The sequence below is a fragment of the Mastigoproctus giganteus genome, chromosome 4 (assembly GCF_048544385.1).
Source record: "Mastigoproctus giganteus isolate SK-2022 chromosome 4, ASM4854438v1, whole genome shotgun sequence".
In the NCBI taxonomy this organism is placed as follows: Eukaryota; Metazoa; Arthropoda; class Arachnida; order Uropygi; family Thelyphonidae; genus Mastigoproctus; species Mastigoproctus giganteus.
The window spans coordinates 244,906,934-244,924,349 of NC_143578.1; the positions used below are offsets into that span (position 1 = coordinate 244,906,934).

The 17,416-nt window shown below is 41.9% G+C and overlaps 1 protein-coding gene across 4 annotated transcripts in view; it reads left to right on the forward strand.

Moving 5' to 3' along the window:
* Positions 1 to 17,416, forward strand: part of LOC150087593 (uncharacterized) — a 107,943-nt gene that overhangs the window by 31,794 nt on the left and 58,733 nt on the right. The window contains exon 2 of one of the 4 annotated variants that reach the window (XM_090372156.1): positions 2,296 to 2,508. The exons of 1 other annotated variant lie outside the window; for it this stretch is intronic. In XM_090372156.1, coding sequence (XP_090228282.1) covers positions 2,296 to 2,508 — 213 coding nt within the window. The remainder of the gene's footprint in view (positions 1 to 2,295; positions 2,509 to 17,416) is intronic. 2 more of the 4 variants (XM_090372157.1, XM_090372158.1) reach the window with 2 other exon arrangements.

Consider the following 17,416-nt stretch of genomic DNA (forward strand, 5'->3'; position numbering starts at 1 on the left):
GTTTTAGAGCTGTACCCTCGAAATGTAAGGAATATTGGATCTCGCCACGATGTTCATCATAACCTCGAAAGTCATCAATCATACTGCATGATGGAAGAGATAGGGAAGGGTTGACCGGAACTTAGCTCTAGAGACTAAACATGGGTTCCACCACTTCAAGCCTCCAATAAGCTAAGTGGTGGTATTTCACCGGTTGATGAGTCATCTACCACCTAGTACTGCCTGGTAACATAGAGGGGCGGCGTTCCTCCATGTGGTGTGGGCGCCACACCTCGACCCCTGCTTACGTTGGTTCACACCTGGGTAGTCACCCACCACGTACTTGTGCATGGAGGTTATACCCAGGATTAATTCATGAAGAATCACTACTGATAATCAAATCATGAGTATTACTCCCTCTAGTTGCCTCCCAAACATGCTGATGTAGAAAACAGTCATCCAATAAATCCACAAAAGCCTTGCTAGTGTGTGAGTGACCAACCCACAAATTCCAGTCAGTATCTGGTAAATTAAAATCCCCCATTATAAGACTCTCTGATTTACTGGCCCACTCTATTTCCCTGTACAGTTTCTTATTATACTCATCAGAGTCATTAGGGCTATAGCACACTCCTACTCTCAATTTTGATCTCCCAATGCTTACGTCACACCAAACTGACTCGACACTGTACTGTCTTGCGATGTCGACTGGTTTCACTTTCTTGGATTTTATATGTTTCTTAACTAATAGCATAACCCCCTCCTCCCTTCCAATCCCGTCTATCCTTTCTGTAGACGTTGTACTCCCCCTATTCCAGTTCTGCATTCCTTATATCTGTGTGACATCACATCTCTGATATCCCAGCAATATCTGCCTTTGATACTTTGAGCAATACCTCAAATTCATCAAATTTATTTACCAAACTCCTAGCATTGGTGTACACGCAAGTATACATGCACCTGTTCTTTTTCTTAGCTACCCTAACACAACCCATGTGTTTACTTGTACCACAATGACTCCCAGCAGTCTCTGAAATATTCTGCATCTTGTTTTCCAGTCTTCTGCTCATTCCAATAGAAGCAGTGCAAGAATCACTTTTACCTCTGCCAGGTGGCTACTGTTAATGTATCAGTCCTTGTTTCCCTCCCAAGCTACCAGTTTTCTGACCCACTTAACACCGTCTCGATAGCATCAGGTCTCTCCTGTTAACAAGTACAGACTAGGCTAAAAAAAATTCTACCCCTTGAGCCTTGCACAATATTTTCAAGCAGAAAATGCCGAATTGATCGACAAGGCGTATTTGTTATGTTATGGGGATACAAAGTGTGTGTACTTGGATGTTTAAATTCATGCTTGACACACAATTTTAATAATGATAATACCCTGATTGGAGATAGTAAATGCTTAAGTAGTAACTAAACAATTTGCATAAAATTCTTTCATGCAAATAATGGATTTTTTTCTTTCCATTATTATTAGCCATATGGTGCAAGGAAGCCTGAGGCTTATGCTGCACCAGCCAAAAAAAAAAAAAAAAAAAAATCCCACGTTACCCTGAGAGAGGGAGAGGGAGGGAGAGAGAGAGAGAGAGTAGAAGGGAATCACCAAGAAAGCAAGAAAGAGAAGAATGATGATATCCAGCTCAGGACCCTGGGTTTGCCAAGCCCATACTCACCGGATGTGAGCCCCTGGGATACTATATTGAAATAAGTTACATTCTTTCAGATTTCCTTTTAACATAAGTCTGTTCAGTTATTAATGCCTGCTTGATAATCAATAAAAAACTCAGTGCTGAGTTCATTACCTTTTTTTTTTTTTTATTATCTGGTTTTGTATTTCTGTATTGTTTTTATTTATTTTTTTATAGCTAGAATTAACCATAATGAACTAAATGAATATTTCTTTTGGGTTCATATTGTTGGATATCTAGGTCTTTAACTCAATTGATTAGGCAGATTACAACTATTGGCTATTTTTGGACTATTTCATTGCAGTTATTTTATTAAAAATAGTAGGTTTGCCTTATTTGGTGTTTTATGTACTATAAGTTGATTGAGGTTCCGACATTTTTCAAGTGCTTAGTTGCATTGTGTGTTGGTATGCAAGATATTGTGCCATTATTTGGCTGTGTTATTTATTCATTGTTTGCTTGCAGTATGAAGTGAACATATGTTTTGCATTTTTATTGGAAGCGTTGTGGTATATAAAGCACAACTTTTATTCTTTACTAATTGAAATATGTTTATGAGCTTCTGCTGGTGCTTTGCATTGCTTTTTTGTTTGTGTTAAACTTCTTTTGTCTTTTGAATTGCTAGTTGGTTTGCAGCTCAAATGTCTTCACGCACCTGGTGCATGTCTGTTCTCCTCTTCCCAAGTAGGAACCAGTAAGTTAAAGTCTGTGGCCCAACCTAGTGGCAGACAATGTCAACAACATTCCTTTCTCACAGACATCACAGATGTTCGACAGATGGAACAAGGATTGCTGCAATTGTTGGATGACTTTCACTCAGGAAAACTGCAAGCATTTGGTAATTAGTGGATTATTAATTTAATTTTTGTTAAAATTAGAATAATTTAATCAAATAATATAATTTGTTGGCAGTAATGTTCGGAATAGAGTTAACCAGCCTAGTCAATTATAACGTAATAATAATCTAGGATTACAAACATATGTTTTCAGATAACATTGGTTGGGAGGAGAAAACTTGGAAGAAATAATACAGTATTAGTCTTTCCAAAACCTTCATGAAACATCAACAGAATGACATGCAGTGAAATGAAATCAAAATTTTTTTTAAAAAATTGCAAAAAATGAGGAAAAAAAATTTGAAAAATAATCATAAAAATCTTGCCATTACTTCATTTTGTATGTAATACTGCCTTCTACATCCATTTATTATCACTTTATTCAATTTCATCAACTTCTGGTTCCAAATTCCAGAGAATTTCAGCTTTTTCAATCGAAAATCATACAACACAATGGTCAACATGCACAATCTCCTCCTCCTCCAATTTTAAAATCTGTTTATAGGCTGAAATCTATTATAAAGTGTGTCTACACAATCACTTAGAAATGCAGATAAGAGATGACAGCACTCATTGGATGAATTTAATGTACCATTTAAATTAAATTAAATCCATCCAGCACTCACTGGATGAATTTAATCCACCGTGTCATCTTGTAAGATCCTGTATCTGTCTAGGAAAAAATGCCAAATGGCAGGGTGCACCAGGTCTCCAAATTACTGCTGGTGGACTTTATTAGTTGAATGTTGGTTCACTGATGAAGTTTGTGTGTATGATTCCATACACACTAGGTATCATATATATGTCCTAGTTCTTGCTAGCAATAAGTGCCCTATATTAAGTAACTTCTAACACCTGCCTGGATAGTGGACACTTTTTTATTTTTTATTTATTTATTGTACTAGATGGTCGCAGCCTGCTTTCCTGACATCCCCTCCACTATTTACATACTGTACTGATAATTACAATTGCTCCATTATAAGATATTGAAATTCCGCACTTCATGTACCTACTCCATTACAGGGTAATGAAACCCTACAGTTCATGTCATGTGAGTTTAAATCTCTACCAAGAAAAATAGCTAGTGAGAAAGTTCTCACACTAGCCCTTTTGAATCATTTTACGTCTTTGGAATGTGCCATGGAAGTATCCAGTGCAGCGTGTGGAAAGATAGTTTTTTGGCATTGTTCTTGTTCCATTTGCAGCAGAACTTGTCATCTCTTGAAAACTTGTACTGCACAATTTTGGAAAGCACCAAAGTCTCACATTCAGAAGTCAGCATTTGCACTATGGGTCAATCAGTTCCCTCGTAGATCCTAGTATTCATGTTATCTATACAGAAGATGTACCCAGTCTTCTTTTTCTCCACAAGTACTCGATGAACGTGCTGAAATATCTAATTTTCCAAAGAAGGACCCGTGTACTGTATGTCAGGACATTGAATAGAGGCTTGGTTGAAACCAACTTCATGCTCTTCCCAAACTTTTTAATGCTTGGAAGAAACTTTTTACTGCACAATGGGCCCATAGACTTGAGTTGCTTATGCCACACACTAAGGCGAACAGCATATCCATTTACAGTCCACCCAGTTTCCAGCCAACGTGTTGTTGACACCACAGCATTCAGCATTGATGATAACACTGAACAACTAATTTTAGGTCATATCTTGTTATGGGCATGAAAGTAAGTTTACTTTATAGATTTTGGGCCGCTAAACAGAAATAATGCCTAAAATGGCAGATTCGCTCTTGTTTTCAAAAAAAAGTAGTTTTTTTTTATATTTATGCAAAGTATTTTTTATTTATATGGCAGTAAGATGTAGCTACGATCATACCTATATCAAACATGGGAACTTTTCTCCTTTTGCTTATATTCAGCTTTGGGAGCATCCCTTTTCACCATCCAACAATAATCAACTAACATGGTGGCACTCCATTTGCTTTTGTATCTTTGTTCCATCGCTGCGATGTCTTGATGGAAGTGCTCACCATGTTCGTCTCTGATGTCACCACAGTTTGGCAGGAAGAAATCCAATTTTTTGTAAGAAGTAAAGTGTGTTGATGTCAAACGGCACCAGGGGTTTCCCCCATCTCCACGTTTCTTTCATTGTAGGTGTACCAGTTCAATGGGAAAGCCAGAGATTTAAAAGTGTGTGGATCATGTAGTTGTGTACCGTTTTTCCTCTGGACCCCTACCGAGGCCCGATGTTGCCCACACTTGGCCCCGTGGAGGCAGACCAGGTACTCAGTAGTCTAAAAATTTTACTTTGGCAGGTCTTGCCATCTAATTTCCTGAGATTTCAGTGGCTAAGACCTTAAAAAAAAGGGCCGCTAGGTTAGGCCAAAAGTCAATGGGCAGGGTACAATTTGCACAGTTAAATTTTGACATGTAGGGTGTACGCTAGTGTATAGGCAGAATGGAGACTGAAGGCTGGGGGGAAGAAAGTCAGAAGAATGGGTGTGATAGAGAAGGTGCTCCCAGTTAGTGACAGTGGGGCAGGCTCATGCTCCACCAGAAGGAAAAGAGGGCAGCAAGGGTGAGGGGGGGGAGGACCCATGTAGGGTATTGATCTCCAAATAGCGCATAGGCAGCAAGATGCATTTCCTTTAAGTCTGGTGATGTCAGTATTGTGGTCTGGCCAAAGGTAGGACAAAAAAACACCTCCAGGGGCTCACATCTGGTGAGTATGGGCTTGGCACGCCCAGGGTCCTGAGCTGGATATCATCATTCTACTTTCTTGGTGATTCCCATCTACTTCTGTCTTTCTCTCTCAGGGTAACTCCGAAATTTTTTTTGGCTGGTGCAACATAAGCTTCAGGCTTCCTTGCACTATGTGGCTAGTAATAATAATAATAACGTCTTGTCCAGAAGGTCAGTCTGATCCCTTTCCACAGGTCAGTCCTAGATAGTGGTCGCTATGATGGATCTCCAATGATGCACGTGCAGCAGAGTTGCTGTCTGAGTCAGAGTCTGTTGTAGGAATCCAATAGTTGGGTCAAGTTTGGTAAAGTTTTCCTTTTTAGGAGTTCAGGGTCCATTCTGAGTTGTAGTCTTGTCAAGAGACTGTCTTTCTTGGGAGAGTATCCCATCAGGTTGTTGGTTGGGTTAGGTTTGGTTTTCTTTGTCGGTTTTGGGGTTCGAGGTCCAATCCGGGTTGTAGGCATTGTCCAGAGCTGCAATCATTCTTCAAAGAATGTCCCATTCTGGTTAATGGTCATTTTCTGTTAGAAGAACAGTGGCATGGAGAGCACATCTGGTTCCAGTCGCTTTCTAGTTTGTCAGCACGTATCGGGTTCCTCTTCTCAAAGAGGTCCTGTGCGTATTTTGTGAGGGTTTTGTATTCATTGTGTGAGTCCAGGAGGTGATGCTCCTGGTCCTGTGGGATGTATGTCAATCTCGTGTAGAAATAATCCCCACAGGTCTTCGTACCTTGAACACTGATTCATAAGCTGTGACCAGCTCTTCAACATCTTCGCAGGTGCAGCATGGGTCATCAAGGAGCCGTAGCATGGTGAGCTTGTCATCAAAGGGGCCCACGGCCCATTGGTAGAAAGGTGAGTACCCATTCCAGCTGAAGCTAAGCCAGTGATTTTGGGTAGACGTTGTCAGCATATGGTAAAAATTTCCTTGTGACCTCCCCCTTGGAGGTGTTTTTGTAGTCGCGGTTTTTCCATACTCTTTCCGTTTGTCGGTTTGATTGTATATCCTCAGAATGTGGATACCTTAGTAGTAGAGTAGGCTACGTCGGACTGCCTCCAGGTTCAATTGGAGGACACCGACAAGCACTTGGAGTGCCTCTGTGCTAACTGTGTTGCAGGCTCGAGTCACTGTGAGTAGGATTGACTGATGAGTTGATTATAGTGTTCTTCTATTGACGACCATAGTGGTCTTGTGATACCAAATAGCAGCCACGTAGATGATCATTGGAATAAAAGTGATCTTGTAATACAACATCAGGATGTGTTTTTGAGACCCCAGTCATGGCACTTGATCCTTGCAACCATGGCAGAATATTTCCTTATTTTGTTCCTGACTTGTTTGAGTTGGGGCTGGAATGATAGGTTTGTGTCAAAAATGACACTAAGGTATTTCATTACAGTGGCAAAGTTGATTGTGTGCCATTTATTTGGGGTAGCCTTCTGACATTGAAGGTTCCTTTCAGTAGGATTGATTTGGTTTTCTCTGTTGATATTTGGAAAAAGTTGTCTTCTGCCCACTTTTATAGGATTTTTAGGGCATTGTTTGCTTGGTCCTCCAGCTGAGCTCAGGAGTCTGCAGTCACTGTAAGTCATTTAATTCTGTAAGGATTAAGTCATCGGCGAAGGCCTGTGAGTGCACTTCCCCAAGATTAATGTGCAGGAACTCGTCGAAGACTATGTTCCAGAGGTCTGTTCTAGGCCCGCAAGGGGCCTAGGACAGACCCCTGCGGGCATTCTCAGTGTGTACTGTTCTGGTGATTGGGTATATGGTGTCACTACTTCTATAGCTCGTTGGGAGAGGTAAGTTTTAATGCTGTTGTTATAAGCTGGCTGGGATTTTCGCTTGTCAGAGTCTGCCCAGGATGCTCGGCCACCAAAGAGAGTTGAATGTCCCGGCAAAGTCCACTGCTTTGGCTGGGAAGTATATTTTCTGACATTCCTCAACAGAAACCAGAAAGTTCCTCATGGCATCCACAGCTGATAGTTCAGGCCTAAAGCCAAACTGATTGGTTGATTCCATTTTTTGGGGAAGTATCCCTCTGACAAGCATTGATTGTACAGCTTTAGTAGTAGCTTTGGAGCCAATTAGACAACTCACTTAATAATCTCCAGCTCTAGTAGATCTTTGCCTGGGCATTTTTTGGACAGGATTTGTGCTGCAGCTTCTTGTAGTTCCTCTAATGTGAATGGTTGCTCCACAGTTTCTGTCTCGTAGTTTTCATTTTGCTTGCATAGAGTTTGCTGCTTTCCTGTGTTTGGGGTAACCACCTCCTTGAAGATGTTGTCCAAAATATTGTTAATGGACTGCTCCCACATAGTTGTAAATAGTTCTTGTGGGGTTCTGGTGGTTGTTGAGAACTCCCCCCTCTCCCGAGGGAGTTTGTTGGTGGTTACTACCGTTACCATGAGCGTGTGGTTATGCCGAAATGCTGTCGTTGCTGCAAGTTCAGCCATACCATGCACACATGTGCACAAACCACCCCATTGTGTGGCCATTGCTCTGAGAAAGGCCATGAATATAACGCCCGCCCCCACAAAGACGGGGAACCCACCTGCGTCAACTGTAAAAATTTAAAACTTGACCGCAAGCACTCAATTAGGGACCCGAAATGCCCCACGTACCAACGAGCCTAGAGCTTTTACCAAAGCAGGATCAACTATGGGAATGAGAATTAAAACGTATAATACAACAAAGCTAAAGATAATACAAATTAATGTGCAGTGGGCCAAAGAGTGGCTGACTAGATTCAGGTTAAAGCCGAAGAGGAAAACGCGGATGTTATTGTGCTGTGAGAACCATACTCACGTGGGAAATACTTATAGAGTAATACAAACGGATGATGATACACCTTGGACAGCTGTCCTGGTAAGGAACAGTGACATCACTGCAACCAGAATCACGCAGCTTTGCACTGTGTTGGCTGCCTGTGCCCAACTCAGCACAGCGTTAGGATCCCTATATGTCGTAACACTCTACTGTAGCTTGGGGCAAGAGAGATTTTGCTATTGACTACCTCCTTTGCCTGCAGGATACCTACCAAACCAAAAAAATCATAAGAACAGATGTAAACTGTCGCTTCCCATCATGGCAGAGCGCAACTCCAGACAGGTGAGGAACCTGAAATGGACAACTCCTCAAAAGACTACCTGATAGGATCCCAGCTAACAGTTCTAAATCAACTACACCACTTGCCAACCTTTTGCAACGACCCCTGGAGGCTACAACTGACTTCTCCCCTGTTACTAGGAACATGACCAGCTTCGTGGCTTACTGGAGGAGGCATGGACTACCTCAGACCACCGTGCAATAACTTCTACAATATCAAGACAACTAACAAAAACAATACTAACAAACCAACCAAAAACAGATATGCAGTCGCCAAAGCACACTGGATGCTCTACAGAGACATGCTCATCATGGCTATCAAAAGCAATCCAGTGAGCATAAACCCCCTGAGTGACCCAGATGATCTGCATAGGGGAGCCACAGAGTTAATACTAAGCATCAGCGACTGGACAATCAAAAGAATAAACCCAAAACCCGGAGCTGTTCCCTGTTGGACCCTGTACTCCAAAGACAGATGCACAAAGCAGGAAAAGACTTCCAGAGAGCCTGCAGGACATGGCCTGTAAATGAAGTAGAGGCTTTGCAACAACATTATTGAGAAGCCTGGAACTACTACATGGACACCATACAAAAAAGTAAGAAGTGATCCTGGGAGCACCTGGTATCCACTACAGGAAATACTGACCCCCGGGGTGTGGTTTACAAGCACAAACAAACTGCACAAGGGGAAGGTCATAAGCACTACTAGGACTCCGCAAGGTAATCTAACAACCACTTGGGAGTAGTCGATGGGCAATATTCTAGACACAATCTTCAAGGAACCGGTGATACCAACCCTGCAAGAGCAACACAAAATCTGTGAAGAGAATATAAACTATATCACTCCTGTGCTTGAGCGCCCCTTCACCCTTGAGAAGCTCGGCGCGGCTGCTACTAGGATTAGAAACCGCAAATGTCCAGGACTAGATATGATTGAACCAGAGATACTGAAGAAAACTGTAGAAATTGCCTCACAACCTTTACAACAGATGTCTATAAACAGGAAAATTCCCCGTGGCATTGGAAAACTGCATATACAAAACTAATAATCAAAACCCTACTAAAAACCAGAATGTCCTGAATCATATAGACCCATGAGAGATTGCTGCACAAGCAGATTCAAAGCCACTATGAGAGGGCAGACCTGGCAGCTAGGAACCAGTTTGGCTTTAAGCCGGGATCCTCCACGATGGACGCACTTGGAAACCTGCTTAGGAAAGCACAAGAATGCAGGAAAAAATACTTACTAGTCATTTCGATTGACTTCAACGGGGCATTCAACTCAGTTTGGTGGCAGAGTGTCCTGGGCAAACTGAGGGAATTTAAACTTACCCCAGAGAAGTTTAAATAAATGTAAACTACCAGAAAATACAAGAACTGTACACAGGGGCTGTCCTCATGGGTACATGGGGTACACAATAACCAAGTAAACAATACTTGGGGCCTCTCCTATGGAATATGGTCCTCGACGAGTTCCTGAAGCTGGACCTTTGTGGATGATCTCATCCTTACTATTGAGGCAGACTCTATAGCCCAACTGGAATGCATTGCCAACCAAGCATTGCAGAAATTGCAGCACTGGGCTACAAGAAACCAGCTACAATCTCATTAACTAAAACCATATCTATCCTACTTAAAGGAACCCTCCAAGTACGACGTCCACCACAAATCAAAATGACCACCACAAACTCGACACAAAAATGACCAAAAAAAACCGCCACAAACCTATGGAATATGGTCCTCGACGAGTTCCTGAAGCTGGACCTTTGTGGATGATCTCATCCTTACTATTGAGGCAGACTCTATAGCCCAACTGGAATGCATTGCCAACCAAGCATTGCAGAAATTGCAGCACTGGGCTACAAGAAACCAGCTACAATCTCATTAACTAAAACCATATCTATCCTACTTAAAGGAACCCTCCAAGTACAACGTCCACCACAAATCAAAATAGATGGTGACCATCAAACTTGCCAACCAACTGAAATACTTAGGAGTTGTTATAGACAATAACCTATACTTCCAACCCCATCTAAAATACATGAGGACAAAAATAATACAGTATCAGCACTGGTGGCCAGGGTCGCATGTAAAGGCTGGGGATTAAAAAAACAAACTCTAATGTTATATTACAAGTCTACCTTCATCCCAGCAATAACTTATACAGCTACAGTATGGTACAACAAAACAATACTTGTAGTCAACAAAAGAATCCTGGATATGATGCAAAAGACCATCTTACTAACAACCACATGAGCATGCAGAACATTGAGCACACCTGCGCTGCAGGTACTTGCTGGCATGCTCCCCCTGAATCTAGGAGCTGTAAAATCAGGACTACTCTTCCTGCATATTAATGGGTATGCAGGAAGTGGGTTTGCTGCTACCCACCAGGAATCCACAATCGACCCAGCGACTAGTTTAAAAACAGAAAAAGCCCAATTGCAGGCCTACTTGCTTAGGGAGTGGCAACAAAAATTTACAGAGACAACAAAAGGCGAGATCACTCGCAAATTTTTCACAAACCTCAACAAAATATATTTCAAGCAACAGGCCTGGTACTTCCTGGGGTTGCACCTGACTTCTCTACTAACAGGACACGGACCCTTCAATGAAAAGCTTTCCGGTTTTGGCCTCACTGATGACTCCAATTGCACATGTGAGGAGGTTGAAAACTGGAACCACGTAATTTATGACTGCCCGCAATACGAAGACCTCAGAGGTATCCTCATAACAAAGATACAATACCTCCCAAAAGGATTGGAATCCCACTTCATTGACATCGAAGAAGAATACAGAGCATTTTCCCAGTATGTGCAGAACTCTTTGCTAAGAGAAAAGTGTTAATTGCCGTACATCACGACTGACTGAGCACCACCATAAACTACTATGTACAAGACAGAGTAACCTCGGTAAAAATTCCTGAAGCAAGAAAAATGGAAAACAAGGACGGGGGCTTGCCCCATGAGCGACCCAACTTGAAATGAGTGACTCTGGAGTGAAGAGATAAAGTGCAACGTAACGCCTAACACCATAATGGTGATCTGAAGAGAGTCCCCTGGCCCCCTTCATCTCTAAACCCACTATTCCTGGTGGAGGGGAGGATGGTCTCCCTGTCTCCTCACCACACCACCTTCTCCTCTGTTGGGGCATGCCCCACTGAAACTTGGGATTGCCTTCCCTATTGGCCACATACTTCTGCCTTTCTCTCCCCACTCTTCAGTCTCCCCTCGACTCAAACTGTATACAAGTGAATGCCTCACACGTTGAAATTTAATCATCTCTAAATTACACCATTTGCCCAAAATTTCAGCCTTTCCAAATTCCAGTGTTATCCCTCCCCCATGTGAAATATCGTTTTTTTTAGGTCCTAGCCACCGAAATCTCAGAGTACTTACTTAAAATACTGGTATACCTGATCTGCTTCCATGGGGGGAAAGTACAGGCAATGTTGGGTCTCAACAGGGGTCCAGTGGCTAAACAGCCAGAAGAACAATGACACTACAATGGTACACGCCACTACACACATACAAAATCCATACACTTTTAAATGTCTGGCCTTTGCAGCGAACTGGTACACCCACAATGAAAATGATGCGGAGATGGGGGAAACTTCTGGTGCCGTTTGACGCTAAATGCACTTCTGATAGTGTAAACTTAAGAGGATGTTCTCCATGTTTGTGTATGTTTATTTTTTGTGGATGGCACTCACAAGAGATATTGAAGGCAGCTTATTTCCATTGTGTAATAACAGCCTTAAGGCTCACCTTAGAAACATCTATAAATAGTTGGCATTCTTTGGTAATGTGTCTCATGTTCATTGCTGTCATTAGACCATCAACTTCCATATATACAGTGAGTTCACCTTCGACTTTTAAAATTTATCATATTCTTTATTTTGAGTACGAAATGTTGTCATTTTCACAGAATGATCTAAAAGATGCCACTGTTGTAGCCTCAAGGCCAAATGCTCTACCCAGTTCTTGTCCTGATCTCCTACTTTATACCCAAAGTACAAGAAGGTGGGCCTTTTGTATGGCTTGAATTAAGGAATGCTTTCTTGAAGCTAACCTGACTTCTCCACATATGTAACAGAAGTCATCCAGACTATTCACATAATTACAGGACATATTCATCTTATACAACACAAATATTGCACAAAAAGTAGGAATCTCACAGAGAACAACCATTAACCGAGAACAAATTGCCTAGTACCTAACCATATTTGAGGATTACTACAACAGAGTTGAAGGCTCATTTGAGGCAACAACAACAACCTATCATGTGATGCAGAGCGAGGTGACAATTGCTGATCACGTGATAAGAGCGTGGTGGTATTGAAACTGCGGCGTTACCATGCGTTTTGCTGAGAGTCATAGTTGATAATGTACAGTAACTCGCTAATATGAGACCCTAACTGTAATTTGAAAACAAGAGCTGATTGACAAATTTTAATGTGATTTTAATGTGATTTTAATGTTCAGCAGCATGAAATTAGTGAAGATTGGGTATTTTCGTAAGATTTTATATGTTAGCAGTGTAATGTGGTGAGGAGAGAATGTCTCTTGGGTTGTCTGCTATGGAACCCCATACGTCTGAGTGTGCAATATTAACTGTTACACAGTAACCTGCTATTGAGCCTGTACAGTCCGCTGCACCCTTCACTTCAACACAAGCATCCACCTTGCATAATCTCTTACAGTTCTATTGGTGGGAGGTGATTTGACCAGTTTGACACCATTCTTTGTACACCTTAACTACAATGGCCATTTTGGATATGGAAGCACCTGAGCACAAGCTCCCACAGTCATGCCCTTCTGAAGCTCTGTAATATATTTACTATGTGCCATAACTGCTACGTTATCACTTTGAATTGCATTACTAGATCAATTACCACTACTCTAGCATATGAAGTTATTCAGCTTTTTATACTGTGAGCTGTGGGGCATAGTGCATTACAGGTCGGGTGGTCATAATTCAGTGATTACTGAATGTGTGTGTTTATGTATGTACATGCTCCTCAGTGGCTCACATATGAAAAATACACACATGTGCACGTGTGTGCGCATGCTCCAGAAAGGTTAAACAAGCATTACTAAATGCAGTTCTTAACATTTGGTTGATTATTGCATCGGTTTTCCTATTCTTTATACAAATCTGGATGTTACACATTATTCTGCTTTTGTTTCCATTACAATTGTGTCAGAGACCTGAGTCGTACTAAACTTCAATGCGTGCTGCTCATTAGTGGTGTGGTGAACTAACTCAAACTATTAACATGGTGACTTCTTCCCTATGCTTGTTCAATATCTTTGCTCTCTGTCTCCATTGCTGCTTCTTTTAAAATAAATAGTCTTAGAACTTTTTGTTCACACCTTGTATATTACTTTTCTAAGTTTGTAGTGCTGATTTCATAATTGTCATCCTTTTTTTTTTTCTTTTGCATCATATAACTATTTACCACAAATTGGCAAAAGGGAAAATCATTTTTCTTATTTTGAGAATTTTATTTGATTTAGCTAAATAAGAGTTTGGTTTTGTTTATGTTAAAATAGCAAAATATAATGTAAATAACAGTATCAGAGGGCTATATGATGCCAGCAAAAGGTAGTGGAATTTTGTAATCATTTCCAGTTATTCCTACTTTTCTCATTACCAAAAGATGACCATTCAAGTTTATCATGAACTTTGCTAACTCCTTGCCTTGGCCATGTTGAGATGTAAATTATTCTGATGTTCTTCAACACACTTTTCTCACCTTGGGCATAATGCCTCATGTTTGAGACATGCTGCGCAACATCAGCTAGACAATAGAAAGGTGATTATTGACCAAGAATATAAAAACAATTTTGCCCAATCACCACATGTCAGACACAACTATAAATATACTTGTAGGCCTTTTTAGGCACAGAACAATTGATTGTGAATGCAAGATGCTGCAGTGGAGTTAAGACTTGCAGAATGGAATGATAATAGGGTGCCACTTAAGCATTCAGAGGCTCACATCTGGTGAGTATGGGCTTGGCACATCCAGGGTCCTGAGCTGGATATCATCATTCTTCTTTTTCTTGGTGATTCCCTTCTACTTTTCTCTCTCTGTCTCGGGGTAATTCAGAAAATTTTTTTTTGGTTGGTGCAGCATAAGCCTCATGTTTCCTTGCACCACATGGCTAATAATAATAACCACCTTCTTTCCCAAGCCGGAACCACCAGCTTGGGAAAGAAGACTTCAGCAGAAGATAGAAGAATTAAGATTCAAGATAGGCCAATTGACCCAGTACCAACGGGGCAATGGGAGTAAGAAATTAATTGGAAAAGTGAAGAGCATCCTCAAGTGCATCCCAGCAAACTTGAGACAAAAAATCAGAGAATAGGAGAGTACTTGGACACATTGAAGCAGAACCTCCTTGCACTCAGGAAGAGACTATGCTGATACAAAGAGCTCCCAGAGGAAAATAAACAACCGGATCTTCGATGAGGACCAAAGAGGAGAAGACGGGAAAGAAGGGAACAGACCACTCGAGAAGAAGACGATTGAGGAGTTCTGGGGAAACATATATATGGAGCAGGGAAATAAGACATAACAGCCAAGCGCCCTTGATAGAACTAGAATGCAAGAAAACCAAGGATGTACAAGAAATGAGAGGGTGGAAGATTTGGGAAGAAGTAGTAAAACAGACGATCAAGAACTATAACAACTGGCAAACTCCAGGAATATATAACGTCTGGTCAAAAGTTCACTTGTATACACAAGCACCTGGTAGAGCAGTTCACCCGAATGATAAGGCACCCAGAGACAATCCCGAAGTTTCTCACTCAAGGAGTCACATATCTGAAGCCTAAAGATGAAGATACAAGAAACCCTGCAAAATATAGGCCAATCACCTGACTCCCAACAATGTACAAGATCCTGACCAGCTGCATAACCAGGAAGACATCAGACCACTTGGAGAGCCAGAACATAATGTCCGAACAGCAGAAAGGATGCAAGGAGCAATTGACCATAGATTGTGCGGTTATGGAGCAAGCCTACAAGAACTGCAACATGTACACAGTCTACATCGATTACCGCAAGGCCTTTGACTCCGTGCCTCACAGCTGGCTAATAGAGGCGATGAACATCTACAAAGTCAATCCGACAGTGACAAACTTCCTGGGAGAAACAGTGGCAAAATGGAGTACCACCACTATGGTTGAAAACATCATAATCAGGCCAATCCCCATCAGGAGAGGAATCTTTCAGGGAGATGCCCTGAGCCCATTGTGGTTCTGTCTAGCACTTAACCCACTATCTACCAGGCTCAACAGTAGCAAGTAGGGATATAACCTCAAAGAAGGAAGGAAGAACCTGTACACCCTCACCCACCTGATGTACATGGATGACATCAAGCTCTATGCGGGAACCGAGAAGCACCTTCAGCAACTACTCCAGATCACCGAAGAATTCAGCAATGATATTAGGATGGAATTCGATCTAGACAAATGCAAGACCCACAGATTGCATCAGGGAAAATTAGTCAACCGAAACTACCAGCTGCAGAGTTGTAAAGAGATTGAAGTGAGAGCAGAGGGAGAGGCCAACAAATACTTGGGGATGATGTAGGCTCAGCAGTTACAGAACAAGGAAATTAAGGCTTGCCTGACCGAAAAATACCATCAGAAACTTAGAAGCCTGCTGAAAGCAAAGTTGAATGGAGGGAACACGAAGGAGTATGTGCTAACATACTCCTTCGGCATCATAGATTGGACAAACACCGAGTTGGAGGATATCATGAGAAAGACAAGGACAATGATGACCAAGAACAGCCAACACCACCCAAAATCTGCCGTGGAGAGACTGACAATTTCCCTGGAAGGAGGAGGAAGGGGCCTGATAGACCTCATTGAACAACAGAAGACAGCGATAGTTAACCTGAAGGATTACTTCCAGAAAAACACAGCCGCACTCCACCAGGCCATAAGGAAGATAGACAAGTGGTATACCCAACTCAACTTAAGCGGGGAGTCCTCCCAACCAGGAGGTATAAACAAAGCTAGAAAGATGGGCAGAGAAGACACTCCATGGCAGACACTACATTGATCTCCATCAAGATCACATAAATAAAATTGCTTCCAATGCGTGGCTCACGAGCGGGACACTCTTCCCCGAGACTGAAGGATTCATGTTCACCATCCAAGACCAGGTAATCAACACCAGGAACTATAGAAAATACATCGCCAAGGAGCCCGGAGTGTTCGATAACACATGTCGACGATGCTACCTGGCCTCAGAAATGATCCAAAACATCACTGCGGGATGCAAGGTGATCACCCAGACTGAGTACACTCATAGACACGACCAGCTAGTCAGGATAATACATAAGAAGCTAGCAAGGAAATACCAGTTGGTTGAAGAAAGTGTACCGTACTACAAATACGAACCCAAGGCAGTACTATAGACCCCAACTCACAAGCTGTACTGGGACCGTGCCATAATAATGGAGAGGACATTCCTGCACAATAGACTGGACATAATGCTTGTGGACAAGAAGGAAATGGCTACCCATCTGATTGACATAGCGGTACCCAACACTGGCAACCTGCAGAAAACCCATGGGGAAAAAATCAGGAAGTACACGAACCTTAGACAGGAGATCAAAGAGATATGGCATATGCAATAACGATCATCCCGATCATCGTGTCAACCACAGGTATGGTGCCAAAGACCTTACATAACAGCTTAGCATCAATAGGTCTCCCAGCAAACACCTACAAGGAACCTCAGAAAGTCGCAATCCTGAACACCTGTAGGATAGTCAGGGAGTTCCTTGACCAACAGTAACACCAGACATAACATTGTTGGCACTAATGATATTAAGAGTAGGAGACCGGCAGAATTACTTAACAAGTACAGGTCACTGTTGAAAAAAAGCCATGAATTAGAGTTGAATTTAAAAGTGTGTGCAATTCTACCCAGACACGATAGGAGGGAGTATATGATGAGAGCCTAGTCGATAAATTCGGCACTGGAAAGATTGTGCAAGGCTCAAGGGCTAGAATTTTTTTCAGCCTGGTCTGTACTTGTTAACAGGAGAGACTGCTTCTACAGGGATGGGATACACTTAA